The 19,984-nt window shown below is 42.8% G+C and overlaps 1 protein-coding gene across 6 annotated transcripts in view; it reads right to left on the bottom strand.

Annotated features, from left to right (window-relative positions):
- Positions 1-2,416: 2,416 nt before the first annotated feature.
- Positions 2,417-19,984, bottom strand: part of LOC110490596 (methyltransferase-like protein 25) — a 31,113-nt gene continuing 13,545 nt past the window's right edge. For 3 of the 6 annotated variants that reach the window (XM_036945013.1, XM_036945014.1, XM_036945019.1), the window contains 9 exons: positions 19,003-19,674; positions 18,553-18,700; positions 11,765-11,862; positions 8,682-8,711; positions 7,819-7,892; positions 7,184-7,277; positions 6,020-6,094; positions 5,517-5,588; positions 2,417-2,999 (listed from right to left, as the gene is read on the bottom strand). In XM_036945013.1, the coding sequence (XP_036800908.1) occupies positions 2,892-2,999; positions 5,517-5,588; positions 6,020-6,094; positions 7,184-7,277; positions 7,819-7,892; positions 8,682-8,711; positions 11,765-11,862; positions 18,553-18,700; positions 19,003-19,674 (1,371 nt within the window). In that variant the 3' untranslated portion in view covers positions 2,417-2,891. The remainder of the gene's footprint in view (positions 3,000-5,516; positions 5,589-6,019; positions 6,095-7,183; positions 7,278-7,818; positions 7,893-8,681; positions 8,712-11,764; positions 11,863-18,552; positions 18,701-19,002; positions 19,675-19,984) is intronic. The other 3 variants (XM_036945017.1, XM_036945015.1, XM_036945016.1) reach the window with 3 other exon arrangements.

The raw sequence follows: 19,984 nt of genomic DNA, 5'->3' as shown, positions 1-19,984 counted from the left end.
CACTGAACAAAAATATAAACGCAACATGTAAAATGTTGGTCCCATGTTTCATGAGCTGAAGAACAATTATCCCAGAAATGTTCCCTATGCACAAAAAGGTTATTTCTCTCAAATGTTGTGCACACATTGGTTTACATCCCTGTTAGTGACCATTTCTCATTTGCCAAGATAATCCATCCACCTGACAGGTGTGGCATATCAAGAAGCTGATTATACAGCATGATCATTACACAGGTGCACCTTGTACTAGGTAAAATAAAAGGCCACTCTAAAATGTGCAGTTTTGCTACAGATATCTCAAGTTTTGAAGGTGCGCGCAATTGGCATTCTGACTGCAGAAATGTCCACAAGAGCTTTTGCCAAATAATTGAATGTTCCTTTGCTCTACTATAAATTGCCTCCAACGTTGTTTGAGAGAATTTGGCATTACATCCAGGACCTCCACATCCAGCTTCTTCACCTGCAGGATTGTCTGAGGGAGGGGTGCTGAGGAGTATTTGTCTGTCTGTAATAACGTCCTTTTGTGGGGCTCCACAGATACTTTGAACTCTCGCAAAGTGGGAGATGCTGTCGAGGAACATTGGCATGTTTTATCATCAGACCCAGCTTTGCCAGCAGAATGTAAGAACCCACCACTTATAGTATATAGGAGAGGTAGCAATTTACGCGACAAGTTGGTCCATGCCAACTGCCAGCCACAAACGAAAATGAGCCAGGCTCTTTTACGCCCTCTTCTGAATGGTAGCTATAAATGCAGAGGCTGCGCACAGTGCAACAATATATACTTCTGCCACCCACATATGGAAAACGGTTCCAAATAAATGACATTTTGACGTGCTTCTCCACCCATGTTATTTACATGATTAAATGTCAATGTGGGCCGCATTATATAGGAAAAACCTCTCATTCTCTCAAACAGAGAATTAGTGAACGTAAAAGTTCAATTGTCACAATACATTTTAATGACCTAAAACATGACATTTCTACCTTTTAGGTTTTGTGGCAAAGAGAAAGTCAAGATATCAGACAGGTGATATAAATAAAGAGAAAAGAGAATGTTTTGGGATTTTCACCCCCCAGACATTATTCCCCAAAAGTGTTAATGATACAATGCCCATGCATGTTATGTTTTAAATGTGAACAAGAACTAATGCCTTGTCGTTCACCACTTCAGCCTACTCCTGCACTGTACCCAATAATTTATCAGAACTTACTTGATAGGTCGATGTCCTCGTTGTGGTTTTACAGACGTTTTATGTACACACTTTATTAGAATATTTATGTAATGCCCATTGTTATATTTGTGAGGAACATGTTTATTTTTCCTTGACTCCAACCCCATTCGATGCACGGAACAGATCAAATCAAATCAAATGTTAGTGGTCCCATACACATGGTTAGCAGATGTTATTGTGAGTGTAGCGAAATGCTTGTGCTTCTAATTCCGACAGTGCAGCAATATCTAACAAGTCATCTAACAATTGCACAACAAATATCTAACACACAAAAATCTAAGAAAAGGAATGGATTAAGAATATGTAAATATAAATATATGGATGACCAATGACCGAGTTGCATAGGCTAAGATGCAATAGATATAGAATAAAGTAAATACATATGAGATGAGTAATGCAAGATATGTAAACATTATTAAAGTGGCATTATTATTTATTAAAGTGGCCAAGGATTTCAAGTCTGTATGTAGGTAGCCGCCTCTCTGTGCTAGTGATGGCAGTTTAACAGTCTGATGGCCTTGAGATAGAAGCTGTTTTTCAGTCTCTCGGTCCCAGCTTTGATGCAGCTGTACTGACCTCGCCTTCTGGATGGTAGCGGGGTGAACAGGCAGTGGCTCGGGTGCTTGTTGTCCTTGATAATCTTTTTAGCCTTCCTGTGACATCGGGTGCTAGATGTGGGTGGAGCAATGTCTGCATAAGGGTGCAAATTAAAAACGCTCACAAAAGCTCCACATCCAGCTTCCTCACTGGTGGGATTGTCTGAGGGAGGGTGGGGGGTTGCTGAGGAGTATTTCTGTCTGTAATAAAGATAAATGATAAAATGATTTGCTGGGCCTGGCTCCCAAGTGGGTGGACCTATGCCCTCCAAGGCCCACCAATGGCTGGTCCTCTGCACATTCATGTGAAATCCATGGACTAATTTATTTAGTTGAATTGACTGATTTCCTTATATGAACCGTAACTCAGTAAAATCGTTGAAATCTTTGTGTGTTGCATTTGTATATTTGTTCAGTATAAATAAATCAATAAAAGACAGAGGTAAGAGCTGAGAAATGAGGGAGGGAAGGAGAGATGTTTTTTACAGGTGATTTAACCATGTGGTTTTAATGTTTGGTCCTCTAAGGCAGGCACTCAGAGCAAGACCAGCCGTGGTGGGAAAAGAGCAGAAACACACCAGGAACTTTTTTATCTTCTAAAAATGATTTATTAATACAATATGGTATAGTACACCCCATAGCACAGTATGACTGGCAGAAACCAAAGAAGGCAAAAGTAGAGAAAACACTAAACAATGATCCCATTCCCACATCTGTACGTGACTGAGTAAGCAGTACATAATCACATTAAACCCTTGCTAAAATCATGGTCAGCAAATTAAAAAAAATAAAACATACAAATGGCAGGAAATGCAGGTTGTCCCATCTCCAAGAACTCTATGATGCCATCCCAGGTGCCTTCACTCCAACAACTCCGTCCCAGGTGCCTTCACCTTCACTCCGACAACTCCGTCCCAGGTGCCTTCACTCCGACAACTCCGTCCCAGGTGCCTTCACTCCGACAACTCCGTCCCATGTGCCTTCACTCCGACAACTCCGTCCCATGTGCCTTCACTCCGACAACTCCATCCCAGATGCCTTCACTCCGACCTAAGTGCCTTCACTCTGACAACTCCATCCCAGGTGCCTTCACTCCGACAACTCCGTAACAGCGTGGCGACAACAGTGGATCAAAGAGCTGCACCAGAGTGGAGAACGCCACGTCTTCCTGTAACAGACATCAATGACAAGACGAACAAAAACAGTTTGAAAACAACGTCAAAGACCCCCCCCCCCCCCCCCCCCAAGACACACCACCGCACCGCAGAGTTTGTCTTTGAACCACACCGCGAGGGGCCTCAGATGAGAACTGTTCTCTCCTCTGTAAAAGATCTTTGTAACGTTTCCCTCGAGTAGTCACATCTGTGCAAATATTGTGTTAGGTGGACTCTGACAGGCTGGAAGCAGCATGTTTGAATACTGTCTTTATGTTTGAACACAGTCTGGTTTGATACCTTACACATACTGACCAATTATGGCACCATGTGATTGGTAGGCCTGCACTGAGAGCTATGCTTTTGTACAAAGCTAAATCAACAGTCTGCACTGACCACCACATGCACGCATGCTCACACACAGTATGTGTGTCATTTTGAGTGCGGACACTTGGTTGAACTTGGAAAAAAAATCTGCATTCTAATCCATTTCTGTTACATATTCCTGTTAGGGAACACTTTTGTACAAGGCATCAAACTTAGATAGCTCATTACGATCACTCAAATCACAGATTACGTCATTAGTTTTGGCCGGGGTACAACGGTGTGAAGTTACACCCCTGGTCTGTAATAAGGGGGACACTTCAAACTCTCCACAGCGCGAACTCAACCCTAATGGCATCCTCTCTGATTTCTCCCGACTTAAGTGATCTGTCGTCGGGGAAATGTAATGTAGTCGCAAAGCTCCTTTAATGTTTGGGACAAGCAAATCATCAAGACCTATGGATAAACATACAGCATTTATAGGAGCTGAGTTTAGGGGCCTTAAATGACACGTACCAAGTCATTCAGTAAATAGCTCAACCATTCTAAGGGCCACACCACTGTATCACTTTAAAGAGATGGACCGAAGACAACTAATAGTCTACATAACCACGTCATCCAAAATCCCTTCTGAGAAAACATTAATGGAACAGCTAACCAGGTACAGTATTTGGCTGGTCTCAAATCTGTTTGTGCTGTATAGCCAACTTCTATGGTCAATGTTGCATATATAGCACAAACAGATCTGGGACCAGCCTTGATCGGTGTAGCCATGGTCTCTGTAGCAGCGAAAGCCACTAAAACCACACTCCAAGAATCCTTCTCCTTTTTGTCCTATCACATTGTGAATCAATGAACACACCCTATAGCAATTAGCCAGACAATGTGCATTCCAGGCCCAGACCTCCTCTGTTTGTAGCTGGGAGGGAGAAACAATAGTTCCCTCCATTGGTCTGGCGGCTGAGGTCATGTTTTCACCCACTACTTAGCTATGGGGAACCAGACACGGGTAATTATGGGACAATGAGGAAAAGAGATGTTTGGTGTCGCACAGCGGCCGTTTGAAGTCATAGGGACCGGACCACTATATCTGGCCTGCGTGTGTCTGTGTGGGTTAGTGTGTGTCTGTGTGTGTTAGTGTGTGTCTGTGTGGGTTAGTGTGTGTCTGTGTGTGTGTGTCTATGTGTGTCTGTGTGGGTTAGTGTGTGTCTGTGTGGGTTAGTGTGTGTCTGTGTGGGTTAGTGTGTGTCTGTGTGTGTGTGTCTATGTGTGTCTGTGTGGGTTAGTGTGTGTCTGTGTGGGTTAGTGTGTGTCTGTGTGGGTTAGTGTGTGTCTGTGTGGGTTAGTGTGTGTCTGTGTGGGTTAGTGTGTGTCTGTGTGGGTTAGTGTGTGTCTGTGTGGGTTAGTGTGTGTCTGTGTGTGTGTGTCTATGTGTGTCTGTGTGGGTTAGTGTGTGTCTGTGTGGGTTAGTGTGTGTCTGTGTGGGTTAGTGTGTGTCTGTGTGTGTGTGTCTATGTGTGTCTGTGTGGGTTAGTGTGTGTCTGTGTGGGTTAGTGTGTGTCTGTGTGGGTTAGTGTGTGTCTGTGTGGGTTTGTGTGTGTCTCTGTGTGTGTGTCTGTGTGGGTTAGTGTGTGTCTGTGTGGGTTAGTGTGTGTCTGTGTGTGTTAGTGTGTGTCTGTGTGTGTTTGTGTGTGTCTCTGTGTGTGTGTCTGTGTGGGTTAGTGTGTGTCTGTGTGTGTTTGTGTGTGTCTCTGTGTGTGTGTCTGTGTGGGTTAGTGTGTGTCTGTGTGGGTTAGTGTGTGTCTGTGTGGGTTAATGTGTGTCTGTGTGTGTCTGTCTGTGTGTGTCTGTGTGTGTCTGTGTGTGTTTATGTGTGTCTGTGTGTGACCACAGGCTGGAGGGATTGAGAGAGAATGAACAAGGAGGAAGTGAGGCCTCTCCTTTTTTAGTAACAATGACTGGTGTGCTGTAGTTGGGGTGCATCTCAATAGTGGACCCCATCCCTTGTCTCCTCTCCTTTATCTGCACAGAACTGTAGGAACTGGACAGGTGAAAGCAAATCCCCAGTAGACATCCACCATTTTAGTCTCACCGATCCCTATTCAGATCAGTGCATTTGAAGGAGACAAGGAGAGGCAGCCACATTATACTAGTGAGATGCATCCCAAGTCTGTTGTGTGCCACTGTGGTTGAGGCTGTTCCTGTACCTGCTCTTTCAGGTAGCAGAGGCGGTCCAGGAGAATCAGACCCTCGATGCAGGGAGCCAAAGTCACCTTCAGCTGGGTAAACACAGGAAGCAGGTCAGTAAACACTAGTTTTAAGTGTACTTCTGTTAAGTGTACTTCAACACTATGGGATCCAACGGAATACAACTAGGCACCTTATCAAAGCAGAGCAGAGCAGGGCTGTTGTAATGTCATTGAAATAGAACCCCTCTGATTTCAAAACTAGGTTTCATTAGCAGCCTGAGGACAGTAAAAATATCACTTTTTTTGCCAGATGATTTACACAGAGTAGAGTTTACACAAGTCATTGAGGGAGTTATGTAAACGTAAACCAACTTTAATAAGGCTTAATAACCACTCCAAAATAGTGCTGCACAAAGAGAACCAATGCTCCTATAGCCATAGAAGTCCTGTGTGAGCCATTCATTCAGAGTGATGATACTTCCTCTAGGTAGTAGTGCTATAGTATCCCAGTTGGGACCTACCATGTTAAAGGCCTCCATCTCAACCATCCTGGGTCGGTATGTGTCGTGGTAACCCTGTATGACACTGTCAGAGAGCTGGTAGAGAGGGAAGGAAGGAGGGAGAGAGGGCGGGAGGCAGACAAGAGGTAGAGAGGGAAGGAAGGAGGGAGAGAGGGGGGGAGGCAGAGAAGAGGTAGAGAGATGGAGGAGGGAGAGATGGGAGAGAGGGAAGGAAGGAGGGAGAGAGGGCGGGAGGCAGACAAGAGGTAGAGATGGAGGAGGGAGAGATGGAAGGAAGGAGGGAGAGAGGGGGGAGGCAGACAAGAGGTAGAGAGATGGAGGAGGCAGAGATGGGAGAGAGGGAAGGAAGGAGGGAGAGAGGGCGGGAGGCAGAGAAGAGGTAGTGAGAGAGAGATGGAGGGAGAGATGGGAGAGAGGGAAGGAAGGAGGGAGAGAGGGCGGGCGGGAGGCAGACAAGAGGTAGAGAGATGGAGGAGGGAGAGATGGGAGAGAGGGAAGGAAGGAGGGAGAGAGGGCGGGAGGCAGAGAAGAGGTAGTGAGATGGAGGAGGGAGAGATGGGAGAGAGAGGGAGGGAGGGATGAAGAGAAGAATGTGGGAAGTGTTAAGAGACAGAGCAGGGTCATGTGTGGAGGTGATAGGTGAGTAACATGAGAGTGGTAACACACAACCCATTGAACACTTTTAATCCCAGGCTTTACGAGCAACAAATCTCTCATTTATAGAACTCGAGGGAGCCAGTTGAGACATATTCCCTAATCCCTGCACTCGCTGTTTGTTTAACAATGCCATACCCATGATCACACAGTACTCTAGGTGCATTTTACACAACTTGTCCTTTTCTAAAGAGCCCTTTCGATTCCATGTGTCAGTTTCAAAGATGGTTTAGAGCAACCAAAGACGTTCAACTGTACAGGGATTTCAGGTACCATTACAGATAATCGTTACTGTCAGTTCAATTGTACAGAGCTATGTCCTCTCGACGGGATTACGCCAAGAATACGTTGTTGTGTTTTATTTATTTTTTACCCCAAATCCATTATGGGTTGCTTTCCTGGTGTCCAAAGCAGCAGTGTGGGATTCCCCCTGAGGATGTGTTGCTCTGAAGAACATTCCCAAGTCTGTTCCCAAAACGCCCTAATATTGTGATATCTCCCATCACTGACCTTTGACTCATCCAGCTCCAGCCTCCGGAGGGCTCTCCAGACGTAGTCCACGAACGAGGTGGCCTTGGAGTAGACATTCCCCACACGCTTCTCGCTGCCAACGACACACACGTGAAGACCGCTCTTTCAACCCCCAAATCACCATCGCTGAAATTAGCCTACCAGTGTATATTAAGTCATAGGCATCCGATTCTCCTCTTCCCTCTCTTATTTCTCCTCCCTTGCTACGCTACGCTACAACACCCTGACAACCAAAGTGAAACAGTCATCACACATGCAATAGTAGAGAGGTGGTCAGGTCCATTAATGGCATCCTAATTTCACTCAGCGAGGGACCCAGTGTCCTGTAGGCTACGGGGATAGACATGTCAGTGAGAGGTGAGGTTGTCATCGTGTGTGTGTGTGTAATACAGAGGGTATTTGTATCCTAGCTGATTGAATTTGAGAAAGTGGAGATTCTTACAAAGTGGCCACAAACCATAAAATGAGGGCTAGTAAAAAACCCACTAGAGTAAAAGCTAACAGGTTTTGTCAACGGTACTGCAGACCCCCAAGACAGGGGCACCTGGACTCTCTCAGTAGTCTGGTATAGCCTACTGCTTTGGATGTCCCCTAACCAGGGAGACCAAACCTACCTTTTAAAGGAGCTGTAGTGATCCCTTAGAATCACATGGAGGACGGCCCTATAGAAGAGTGACTCCATCTGAATCTGTGGAGACAGAAAATAATCAAAGATCCCATGTTGTCTTCGCTTACAAAAAAATAACATTTTCTTGAGATATTCATTCATTCTCTGCCAGTGATTAGGATGTGTATTAAAACCCATTGGAGGAAACGTTTTTATGACAATGCCCAATGCTTATACCAAACTCAACATATGATCTGAGTGCAATCAGACTGGTTGTTGGACGCAAGCTGACGTTTAAGCACGCAATCCCATCCCTTAGTGATTACATTAATATTCAGAAAAAATATTTATGAATGGTCCGGGCGGTATCGTGTAACGGGTTTGACCCCGTACACTAACGTCCCCAGTGGCAGGCTATTCCCTATAAAGTGCACTACTTTTGACCAGAGCCCTATGGGCCCTTGTCAAAAGTAGTGCACTATATAGGGAATAGGGTGCCACTTGGGACGCATCCTAAGGTCGGCGGCTCAAATATCTATAGTATTGTAAGTCTCAATCAAGCCTTATTGTATGTGAAAGACCCTGGAGAAGTATGAGAACAGTGTGCTCTAAGGCATCCGTATCCACTTGCTCTGGAACGCAGAAAATAAAAACAGGATCTGTCGCGTCTGGGAAACGCACGTGGCCAGTTGCTGGAAGCAATCATTCAATTGATCATCTTTGATTATCTTTGATGAGCACAAATTTGTAGCAACCAAAAAAACTCATTGAACTGTGATTGCATGATGTCATTCTCACACAGACAACTCATTGAACTGTAGTTTGGCCAAATGTGTCCAACGTATTGATATACATGAATATAGTACTTACCCCTTGGCCCTTGGCAACTCTCTCCAAAGCCTGAACAAGAGAAAATAAAGTGAAATGTTATGAAGTATTCAGTATTTATTAGGACCCCATGAATGGACTCTCCCAGGGCTCACAGAGTTAGAAACGTTACACTGCTCTTACAACATGTGGTACTCAAAAGGCAGAAGATATCAGTTAGTTAGTCTCACGACATTAACAGACTGAGGACCAACTGTACAGCATTGAACAGTTGTGGGCACTAAAACGTCAATACTGTGGCACAACCTAACCTTATAGTGCCCTCAACTATACTGTCTAGTTGACAGATGGTGCGTTAAAGCGAATGCATTGCTGACAGAAATATATACTGAACAAAAATATAAAATGCAACATGCAACAATTTAAAATATTTTACTGAGTTACAGTTCATATATAAAGAAATCAATTCAAATAAATAAATTAGGCCCTAATCTATGGATTTCACATGACTGGGAATACAGATATGTATCTGTTGGTTACAGATACCTTTAAAACAAAGTAGGGCTGTGGATTAGAAAACCAGTCAGTAGTATCTGGTGTGATCATTTTCCTCATACAGCGCCACACATCTCCTTCACATAGAGTTGAACGGGCTGTTAATTGTGGCCTGTGGAATGTTGTCCCACTCCTCTTCAATGGATGTGCGAAGTTGCTGGATATTGGAGGGAACAGGAACACGCTGTCGTACACATCAATCCAGAGCATCCCAAACTTGCTCAATGGGTGACATGTCTGGTGAGTATGCAGGCCAGAACTGGGACATTTTCAGCTTCCAGGAATTGTGTACAGATCCTTGCGACACGCATTATCATGCTGAAACATGAGGTGATGGTGGCGGATGAATGGTACACCAATGGGCCTCAGGATCTCATCATGATATCTCTGTGTATTCAAATTGCCATTGATAAAATGAAATTGTGTTTGTTGCCCATAGCGTATGCCTGCCCATACCATAACCCCACTGCCACCATGGGGCACTCTGTTCACAATGTTGACATTAGCAAACCCATTAGCTCGCACATGCAACGCCATACACGTGGTCTGCAGTTGTGAGGCCGGTTGGACGTACTGTCAAATTCTCTAGAACGACGTTGGAGGCGGATTATGGTAGAGAAATTAACATTACATTCTCTGGCAACAGCTCTGGTGGACATTCCTGCAGTCAGCATGCCGATTGCACACTCCCTCAACTTGAGACATCAGTGGCATTGTGTTGTGTGACAAAACTGCAGACATTAGAGTGGCCTTTTATTGTCCTCAGCACAAGGTGCACCTGTGTAATGATCATGCTGTTTAATAAGCTTTTTGATATGTCACACCTGTCAGGTTGATGGATTATCTTGGCAAAGGAGAAATGGTCACTAACAGGGATGTAAACAAAAGTATGTACAAAATCTGAGATATTTCAGCTCATGAAACATGGGACCAACACATTAGCATTCAAAAGTGACCAAAACATCAGCCAGGAAGCATAGGAACTGAGAAGTGGTCTGAGGTCACCACCTGCAGAACCACTCCTTTATTGGGGGTGTCTTGCTAATTGCCTATAATTTCCACCTGTTGTCTATTCCATTTGCACAACAGCATGTGAAATGTATTGTCAATCAGTGTTGCTTCCTAAATGGACAGTTTGATTTCACAGAAGTGTGATTGACTTGGAGTTATATTGTGTTGTTTAAGTGTTCCCTTTATTTTTTTTAAATGAAATGACCACTGAACAGAAATATAAAGGCAACATGTTAGTGACCATTTCTCCTTTGCCAAGATATATTATATTTCTGTTCAGTGGTCATTTCATTTCAAAAAAATAAAGGGAACACTTAAACAACACAATATAACTCCAAGTCAATCACACTTCAGGTTTGCTGTGTCTGTCAGCGTAGTGTCCAGAGCATGGAGGGGCTACCAGGAGACGGGCCAGTACATCAGGAGACGTGGAGGAGGCCATAGGAGGCAACAACCCAGCAGCAGGACCACTACCTCCGCTTTTGTGCAAGGAGGAGCAGGAGGAGCACTGCCAGAGCCCTGCAAAATTACCTCCAGCAGGCCACAAATGTGCATGTGTCTGCTCAAACAGTCAGAAACAGACTCCATGAGGGTGGTATGAGGGCCCAACGTCCACAGCTTACAGCCCAACACCGTGCAGGACGTTTGGCATTTGCCAGAGAACACCAAGATTGGCAAAATCGCCACTGGCGCCCTGTGCTCTTCACAGATGAAAGCAGGTTCACACTGAGCACATGTGACAGACGTGACAGAGTCTGGAGACGCCGTGGAGAACGTTCTGCTGCCTGCAACATCCTCCAGCATGACCGGTTTGGTCAGTCATGGTGTGGGGTGGCATTTCTTTGGGGGGCCGCACAGCCCTCCATGTGCTCGCCAGAGGTAGCCTGACTGCCATTAGGTACCGAGATGAGATCCTCAGACCCCTTGTGAGACCATATGCTGGTGCGGTTGGCCCTGGGTTCCTCCTAATGCAAGACAATGCTAGACCTCATGTGGCTGGAGTGTGTCAGCAGTTCCTGCAAGAGGAAGGCATTGATGCTATGGACTGGCCCGCTCGTTCCCCAGACCTGAATCCAATTGAGCACATCTGGGACATCATGTCTCGCTCCATCCACCAACGTTGCACCACAGACTGTCCAGGAGTTGGCAGATGCTTTAGTCCAGGTCTGGGAGGAGATCCCTCAGGAGACCATCCGCCACCTCATCAGGAGCATGCCCAGGCGTTGTAGGGAGGTCATACAGGCACGTGGAGGCCACACACACTACTGAGCATCATTTTGACTTGTTTTAAGGACATTACATCGAAGTTGGATCAGCCTGTAGTGTGGTTTTCCACTTTAATTTTGAGTGTGACTCCAAATCCAGACCTCCATGGGTTGATAATTGTTGTCAGCACATTCAACTATGTAAAGAAAAAAGTATTTAATAAGAATATTTCATTCATTCAGATCTAGGATGTGTTAGTTTAGTGTTCCCTTTATTTTTTTGAGCAGTGTATATATATATATATGAAATGACAGTTGGCTAAATATCTGTCACCTAAGGTGAGTCAGGCTCACCAGACACGCCGACATCCTGGCATTTCTGCCACAGAACCAGGACTGCTCCCTCAGGTAGCCACTCAGGGGGAAACCACATACGCTGCTGCTTGGACACTCTGAAACAAACAAACAAACTTTAACACCAGCTGTGTCAGAACTGCCCCGTGTATTTAACACTATAGGAAAGTGTGACTATGGTAGTTGATAGGCCACCAACAAAAGTCCAAAGGGAAACATTAATGCTATTCAGAGCCTTCCCAAACTAGCTTTGAAGTTTCAAACTCGAAAAACCCGAGAGCGCGGGTGTCGCTAACCCCTTAGCCACATTGCTCTTTGACTCCACTCCTGTTGAACACATGGTAGTGGTATTAGCAGAGGCAGTCCTGGTCAGAGTCAATTGGAGCAGACAGGCTTTGCTAGAGTTTGAAGGCTAGCTTACAGTATACGTTGTGGAGTGTTTACATTTTGCTAGCACGCTAGCCTTATCTCAGCCACACTGAACTGACCACATCTCGAGGGCCAAGCACTGCTCGCCCCCTTCCCTGGCACACACACACACGCACACAAGTGTTTCTAATATTGTAGCGTGCGACGAGGCATCTGTTAGTTCCCAACAGTCAGGAAGAAGGAGACAGTGCCTCTAGGGCTCTGCAGCACGCTTACTTCACGCCCTTAAGGACTGGTCCAAGGCCAGTTTATGTTAAGGGAAGCTGACTTCAGCTAAATCCACCAGACTGAATGACTATGACGAATGGTGCAGTCCAGAGGCTCTCGTTCCCTACGACACAATTGAATGGATGTTTCCTATACGACTTAGCTAAGGATCTCCACACTTTTATAGTCTTGAGCTCATTTAGTAGTTTAGGTTCCCATCTTTTAGGGTGAGGAAGTACACTGCAGGGTTTGGCCCGCATCCCAGAATTCTTTGCAAGGCCGGGACAGCGCGAGAGAGCGAGGAAGAAGGAGCGAGAAGAATGCAAGGACGTCTGGCACAACTCAAGTGTTTTCAATCAAAACGTTGTGATGTCATTATTGGCGGACCCAACAGAGTGGCGAGTCACAGGTCAGGGGTCGCAGTGTTAAGAGGGACAGCGTGATAGGAAGCAGCTCACCACACCACAGTGCCGAATCACTGTTAAAAGCACACAGTGGTTGTCATCACACACAGAGAGGATTCCAGGTTTCATACCTCATAAAGGGGGAGCAGTGAATCAGCAAACATACCCAGGAGCAACTGGAGCTAACATTCTGACCCATCACATCTGTCTGAAGCTAAATGTACATCTAGCTATGACAGGGAGAAAATAACCACATGATATTGAGTCTTCTAGGTTAAAAGAGGAATGGAGACTTAAGCAATAAGGCCCGAGGGGGTGTGGTATATGGCCAATATACCATGGCTAAGGGCTGTTCTTAGGACAGCCATTATCCGTGGTATATTGGCTATAAATCACAAACACCCGAGGTGCCTTATTGCTATTAAAAACTGGTTAACAACGTAATTAGAGCAGTAAACATAAATGTTTTGTCATACCCGTGGTATATGGTCTGATATACCACGGCTTTCAGCCAATCAGCATTCAGTGTTTGAACGACCCAGTTTATAAGAGAGAATATTTCACTGTTGATGTCAGGGAAACAAATGTATTGTAAATTGGAGGGGGAAAAAGCAAGGGGAACAGGATATAGACACTACTATGGACTTTTCTATGGGTCTTTATATGCTGTGTAGAGTAGATAGTGTTTTCTATACTATATAGCCCTATGGGTCTATATATTTTGTGTAGAGTAGATAGTGTTTTCTATACTATATAGCCCTATGGGTCTTTATATTCTGTGTAGAGTAGATAGTGTTTTCTATACTATATAGCCCTATGGGGCTTTATATTCTGGGTAGAGTAGATAGTGTTTTCTATACTATATAGCCCTATGGGTCTTTATATGCTGTGTAGAGTAGATAGTGTTTTCTATACTATATAGTCCTATGGGGCTTTATATTCTGGGTAGAGTAGATAGTGTTTTCTATACTATATAGCCCTATGGGTCTTTATATTCTGTGTAGAGTAGATAGTGTTTTCTATACTATATAGCCCTATGGGGCTTTATATTCTGTATAGAGTAGATAGTGTTTTCTATACTATATAGCCCTATGGGGCTTTATATTCTGTATAGAGTAGATAGTGTTTTCTATACTATATAGTCCTATGGGGCTTTATATTCTGTGTAGAGTAGATAGTGTTTTCTATACTATATAGCCCTATGGGGCTTTATATTCTGTATAGAGTAGATAGTGTTTTCTATACTATATAGCCCTATGGGGCTTTATATTCTGTATAGAGTAGATAGTGTTTTCTATACTATATAGTCCTATGGGTCTTTATATTCTGTATAGAGTAGATAGTGTTTTCTATACTATATAGCCCTATGGGGCTTTATATTCTGTATAGAGTAGATAGTGTTTTCTATACTATATAGTCCTATGGGTCTTTATATTCTGTATAGAGTAGATAGTGTTTTCTATACTATATAGCCCTATGGGTCTTTATATTCTGTGTAGAGTAGATAGTGTTTTCTATACTATATAGCCCTCTTTATATTCTGGGTAGAGTAGATAGTGTTTTCTATACTATATAGCCCTCTTTATATTCTGTGTAGAGTAGATAGTGTTTTCTATACTATATAGCCCTATGGGTCTTTATATTCTGTGTAGAGTAGATAGTGTTTTCTATACTATATAGCCCTCTTTATATTCTGTGTAGAGTAGATAGTGTTTTCTATACTATATAGCCCTATGGGTCTTTATATTCTGTGTAGAGTAGATAGTGTTTTCTATACTATATAGCCCTATGGGTCTTTATATTCTGTGTAGAGTAGATAGTGTTTTCTATACTATATAGCCCTATGGGGCTTTATATTCTGTGTAGAGTAGATAGTGTTTTCTATACTATATAGCCCTCTTTATATTCTGTGTAGAGTAGATAGTGTTTTCTATACTATATAGCCCTCTTTATATTCTGTATAGAGTAGATAGTGTTTTCTATACTATATAGCCCTCTTTATATTCTGTGTAGAGTAGATAGTGTTTTCTATACTATATAGCCCTCTTTATATTCTGTATAGAGTAGATAGTGTTTTCTATACTATATAGCCCTCTTTATATTCTGTATAGAGTAGATAGTGTTTTCTATACTATATAGCCCTCTTTATATTCTGTGTAGAGTAGATAGTGTTTTCTATACTATATAGCCCTCTTTATATTCTGTATAGAGTAGATAGTGTTTTCTATACTATATAGCCCTCTTTATATTCTGTGTAGAGTAGATAGTGTTTTCTATACCATATAGCCCTATGGGGCTTTATATTCTGTGTAGAGTAGATAGTGTTTTCTATACTATATAGCCCTCTTTATATTCTGTGTAGAGTAGATAGTGTTTTCTATACTATATAGCCCTCTTTATATTCTGTATAGAGTAGATAGTGTTTTCTATACTATATAGCCCTCTTTATATTCTGTGTAGAGTAGATAGTGTTTTCTATACTATATAGCCCTCTTTATATTCTGTATAGAGTAGATAGTGTTTTCTATACTATATAGCCCTATGGGGCTTTATATTCTGTATAGAGTAGATAGTGTTTTCTATACTATATAGCCCTATGGGTCTTTATATTCTGTGTAGAGTAGATAGTGTTTTCTATACTATATAGTCCTATGGGGCTTTATATTCTGGGTAGAGTAGATAGTGTTTTCTATACTATATAGCCCTATGGGGCTTTATATTCTGGGTAGAGTAGATAGTGTTTTCTATACTATATAGCCCTATGGGGCTTTATATTCTGGGTAGAGTAGATAGTGTTTTCTATACTATATAGCCCTATGGGGCTTTATATTCTGTATAGAGTAGATAGTGTTTTCTATACTATATAGCCCTATGGGGCTTTATATTCTGGGTAGAGTAGATAGTGTTTTCTATACTATATAGCCCTATGGGGCTTTATATTCTGTGTAGAGTAGATAGTGTTTTCTATACTATATAGCCCTCTTTATATTCTGGGTAGAGTAGATAGTGTTTTCTATACTATATAGTCCTATGGGGCTTTATATTCTGGGTAGAGTAGATAGTGTTTTCTATACTATATAGCCCTATGGGGCTTTATATTCTGGGTAGAGTAGATAGTGTTTTCTATACTATATAGCCCTATGGGTCTTTATATGCTGTGTAGAGTAGATAGTGTTTTCTATACTATATAGTCCTATGGGGCTTTATATTCTGTGTAGAGTAGATAGTGTTTTCTATACTATATAGCCCTATGGGTCTTTATATTCTGTGTAGAGTAGATAGTGTTTTCTATACTATATAGCCCTCTTTATATTCTGTATAGAGTAGATAGTGTTTTCTATACTATATAGCCCTATGGGTCTTTATATTCTGTGTAGAGTAGATAGTGTTTTCTATACTATATAGCCCTATGGGTCTTTATATTCTGTGTAGAGTAGATAGTGTTTTCTATACTATATAGCCCTATGGGTCTTTATATTCTGTGTAGAGTAGATAGTGTTTTCTATACTATATAGCCCTCTTTATATTCTGTATAGAGTAGATAGTGTTTTCTATACTATATAGCCCTATGGGTCTTTATATTCTGTGTAGAGTAGATAGTGTTTTCTATACTATATAGCCCTATGGGTCTTTATATTCTGTGTAGAGTAGATAGTGTTTTCTATACTATATAGCCCTATGGGTCTTTATATTCTGTGTAGAGTAGATAGTGTTTTCTATACTATATAGCCCTCTTTATATTCTGTATAGAGTAGATAGTGTTTTCTATACTATATAGCCCTCTTTATATTCTGTGTAGAGTAGATAGTGTTTTCTATACTATATAGCCCTATGGGGCTTTATATTCTGTGTAGAGTAGATAGTGTTTTCTATACTATATAGCCCTATGGGGCTTTATATTCTGTGTAGAGTAGATAGTGTTTTCTATACTATATAGCCCTATGGGTCTTTATATTCTGTGTAGAGTAGATCCTATTTAGTGTATTGTACATTTAGAATGATGACTTCATGAAGTTTTTCTGGATTGATTAAGTGTGATTGGAATATAAATACCACAGCGCTCTCGTATGAAGTCAGAATACATGCTGGATAAATCATATCCAATTCAACACCTGAACATTAGCGGGTCAAAAATATCACATTTGCAATCCTCTAAACTGTTATCCTGAGACGATAAATCCATTCAATGATTCTAACAGTCTCTTCTTAGCTAACTGAATCTAGAGAGCGCAAGTTGGCTGTGTACCCAACTCATCAACCCACATCAGTGTTTATGCTTCTTCATATTTGGCTTGTGAGAGAATTATGCTTCCCTTGGGCTGGTGAGAGTGACAAAGTAGACACTGCATGGTGACAGAATTATGATTAGCATAAAAACTGGGGGATGTCTGTGGACAGGTTGCAGGTCTCCTAGTGGGGGAGAGGGGGCAGTTGCAGTCTGTAGTCCTAAGTAAGAGTTTGGCTCTGGTTGAGATTTCCACAATGGAAACCATATGTTCTCTAAGGGGTGGAGGAGGGTGGGTCTGTTTGCTGGTGACTGTGTCTCCCTGCCTGCATACTGTATGTATGTATGTACTGTATGTATGTATGTATGTATGTATGTATGTATGTATGTATGTATGTATGTATGTATGTATGTATGTATGTATGTATGTATGTATGTATGTATGTATGTATGTATGTATGTATGTATGTATGTATGTATGTATGTATGTATGTATGTATGTATGTATGTATGTATGTATGTATGTATGTATGTATGTATGTATGTATGTATGTATGTATGTATGTATGTACTGTATGTATGTATGTATGTATGTATGTATGTATGTATGTATGTATGTATGTATGTATGTATGTACTGTATGTATGTATGTATGTATGTATGTATGTATGTATGTATGTATGTATGTATGTATGTATGTATGTACTGTATGTATGTATGTATGTATGTATGTATGTATGTATGTATGTATGTATGTATGTATGTATGTATGTACTGTATGTATGTATGTATGTATGTATGTATGTATGTATGTATGTATGTATGTATGTATGTACTGTATGTATGTATGTATGTATGTACTGTATGTATGTACTGTATGTATGTATGTATGTATGTACTGTATGTATGTATGTATGTATGTATGTATGTATGTATGTATGTATGTATGTATGTACTGTATGTATGTATGTATGTATGTATGTATGTATGCATGCACTGCATACTGTGTGTAGCTAATGAATTAATGAAATTGAGGCCTTTCCCTTGGGGAACACACAAAAGCCTCTCTGTACACCAGGTTGGTAAATAGATGGTAAGTCCACTGTCCCTGCCTCCTTTCCCTGTACCTCTGACTGATCTGAACGGACTTGATAGGTGAGAGACACAGTCATTCTATCCTACAGTATCTAGTCCATTCCCACTGGAGGAACTTTGGGAATGATCTATGCTCCTCAAAGAGCAAAAGGGTTTCAGTCAAGTCATGAAGTCCAGGGTTCCCAAACTATTTTGCTTCGTGACCCACCAATGGAGGTGTCATTTGAGTTGCGACCCACAATAAGGGTTGAGTGGTGGAAAACATACACTGACCAAAGAAGAAGTCAAACATATTAATAATAACCTATTCTTCTAAACACACTCACACACACTCTCACACACACTCTCACACACACTCTCACTCTCTCACACACTCTCTCACACTCACTGTATGCCAACCTTTACTATCCCCCTGGCCATGTAATTACCTTGTCTGGTGGGATCAAACTCCTCAGAGAGAAGGTGGTAGCAGCAGCCAACGCTGCAGACGGAGAGGAGCTCCCGTTTGGCCACAAACATGCGCAGGGTGCTGGGCGCCAGGTCTCCACACGTGTGCAGACCAACCATGACCGCATCCTGGGTTTGGAAAACAGGGAGAGAGCGGCCTCAGCACTGAAACAGGCCTACATTAGCAATGTGATGCAGAGCTGGCATGAGTAATCATACAATTATATTATAGGCACATTGACACAAGCAAACATTTGAAAGAAAATGTCTACTTGAATGTGTTTGTACTATGGTGTGAATATGAATCTTAGAGACTTAAGTTATCTAAATGAATGAATTGCCACACAACCGCAGTTGGTGACATTTGCATTCAAAAGAGCATGGTTTTGCCGTTGTCGTTGTCTTATTGGTCGACAGTGAGTGTTACCTACCTCTAACTCCCCAATAATTTCTTTGAGCTCCGTCTCCGCGGTAACGAAGGAGGTCAGAGGTGAGTAGAGCATGCCGCTGCCCATGCCACCACTGTTAACCCAGCTCCTGGCCTTCCTCTCCAGGTTCTCCCTCTTCCTCCTCTCCCTCTCCTCCAGGCTCAACTCACTGGGGGGAACCCGGGGGGAGATGGGCTCCACCATGCCCACACACAGGGCACTGAGAAAAGGATCCTCTGGAGCTGAGGCTGGGTCACTTTGGTCCAACCCTGGAAGGGAATTGTCCTCTAACAAAATGGCGGAGGTAAGTGATGTCATTGCATCTTCCTCATTCTGATCTGTTAACCCTGTTGTGTTGGTCTGTGCCTCCCCATCTCTTCTCCCCTTCCCCTCCTCCTTCTCGGCATCCCCACTCGTCTTAACCATATCCCCTCTCTCTCTCTCACCGGGTGCAATATCCTCCAAGTCCTTCTGGCCTGAAGGAGGCATCACTGTCGGAGTCCTATTGGCTTTGCTGTGCCTCTGGTAGGCCCGGGAGTACTTCTTGAGCTTCCTGTTCCTCTCCTGGGCGCCGTGCGTGTTGACGCTGGATGAGTCGATGCCGTACACCTGGAGGCCGTACTGCAGCGACAGGAAGGAGCACAGGTAACCTTTCCCCGAGCCCACATCAATCACCTGGGAGACAAAGATTTACTGTGATGGGTCAGAAAATAATGTAGTCCAGTCGATGTTGTTCAAGCTTGGTCTTGGGTGCACTACTCATAGGGTGTGCAGGCTTTTGTTCTAGCCCACCACTGTTTATTTCATCAACTAATCATCAAGCCCTTGATAAGTTGAGTCGGGTGTGTAAGGCAGGAACAAAAGCCTGCATACACCTTGTAGGTACCCAGGAGCAGGCTTGAAGAACACTGTTGTGGTCAGGGCCAGGGCACACGGTAGCAAAACATTAACGTTTTAAAAAGAGTTTCTTATCCGACAATATCAG

Source organism: Oncorhynchus mykiss, chromosome 15 (assembly GCF_013265735.2).
Source record: "Oncorhynchus mykiss isolate Arlee chromosome 15, USDA_OmykA_1.1, whole genome shotgun sequence".
Taxonomy (NCBI): Eukaryota; Metazoa; Chordata; class Actinopteri; order Salmoniformes; family Salmonidae; genus Oncorhynchus; species Oncorhynchus mykiss.
Note: the sequence above shows the minus strand (reverse complement) of the source record. Positions and strands in the feature narration are given on the sequence as shown.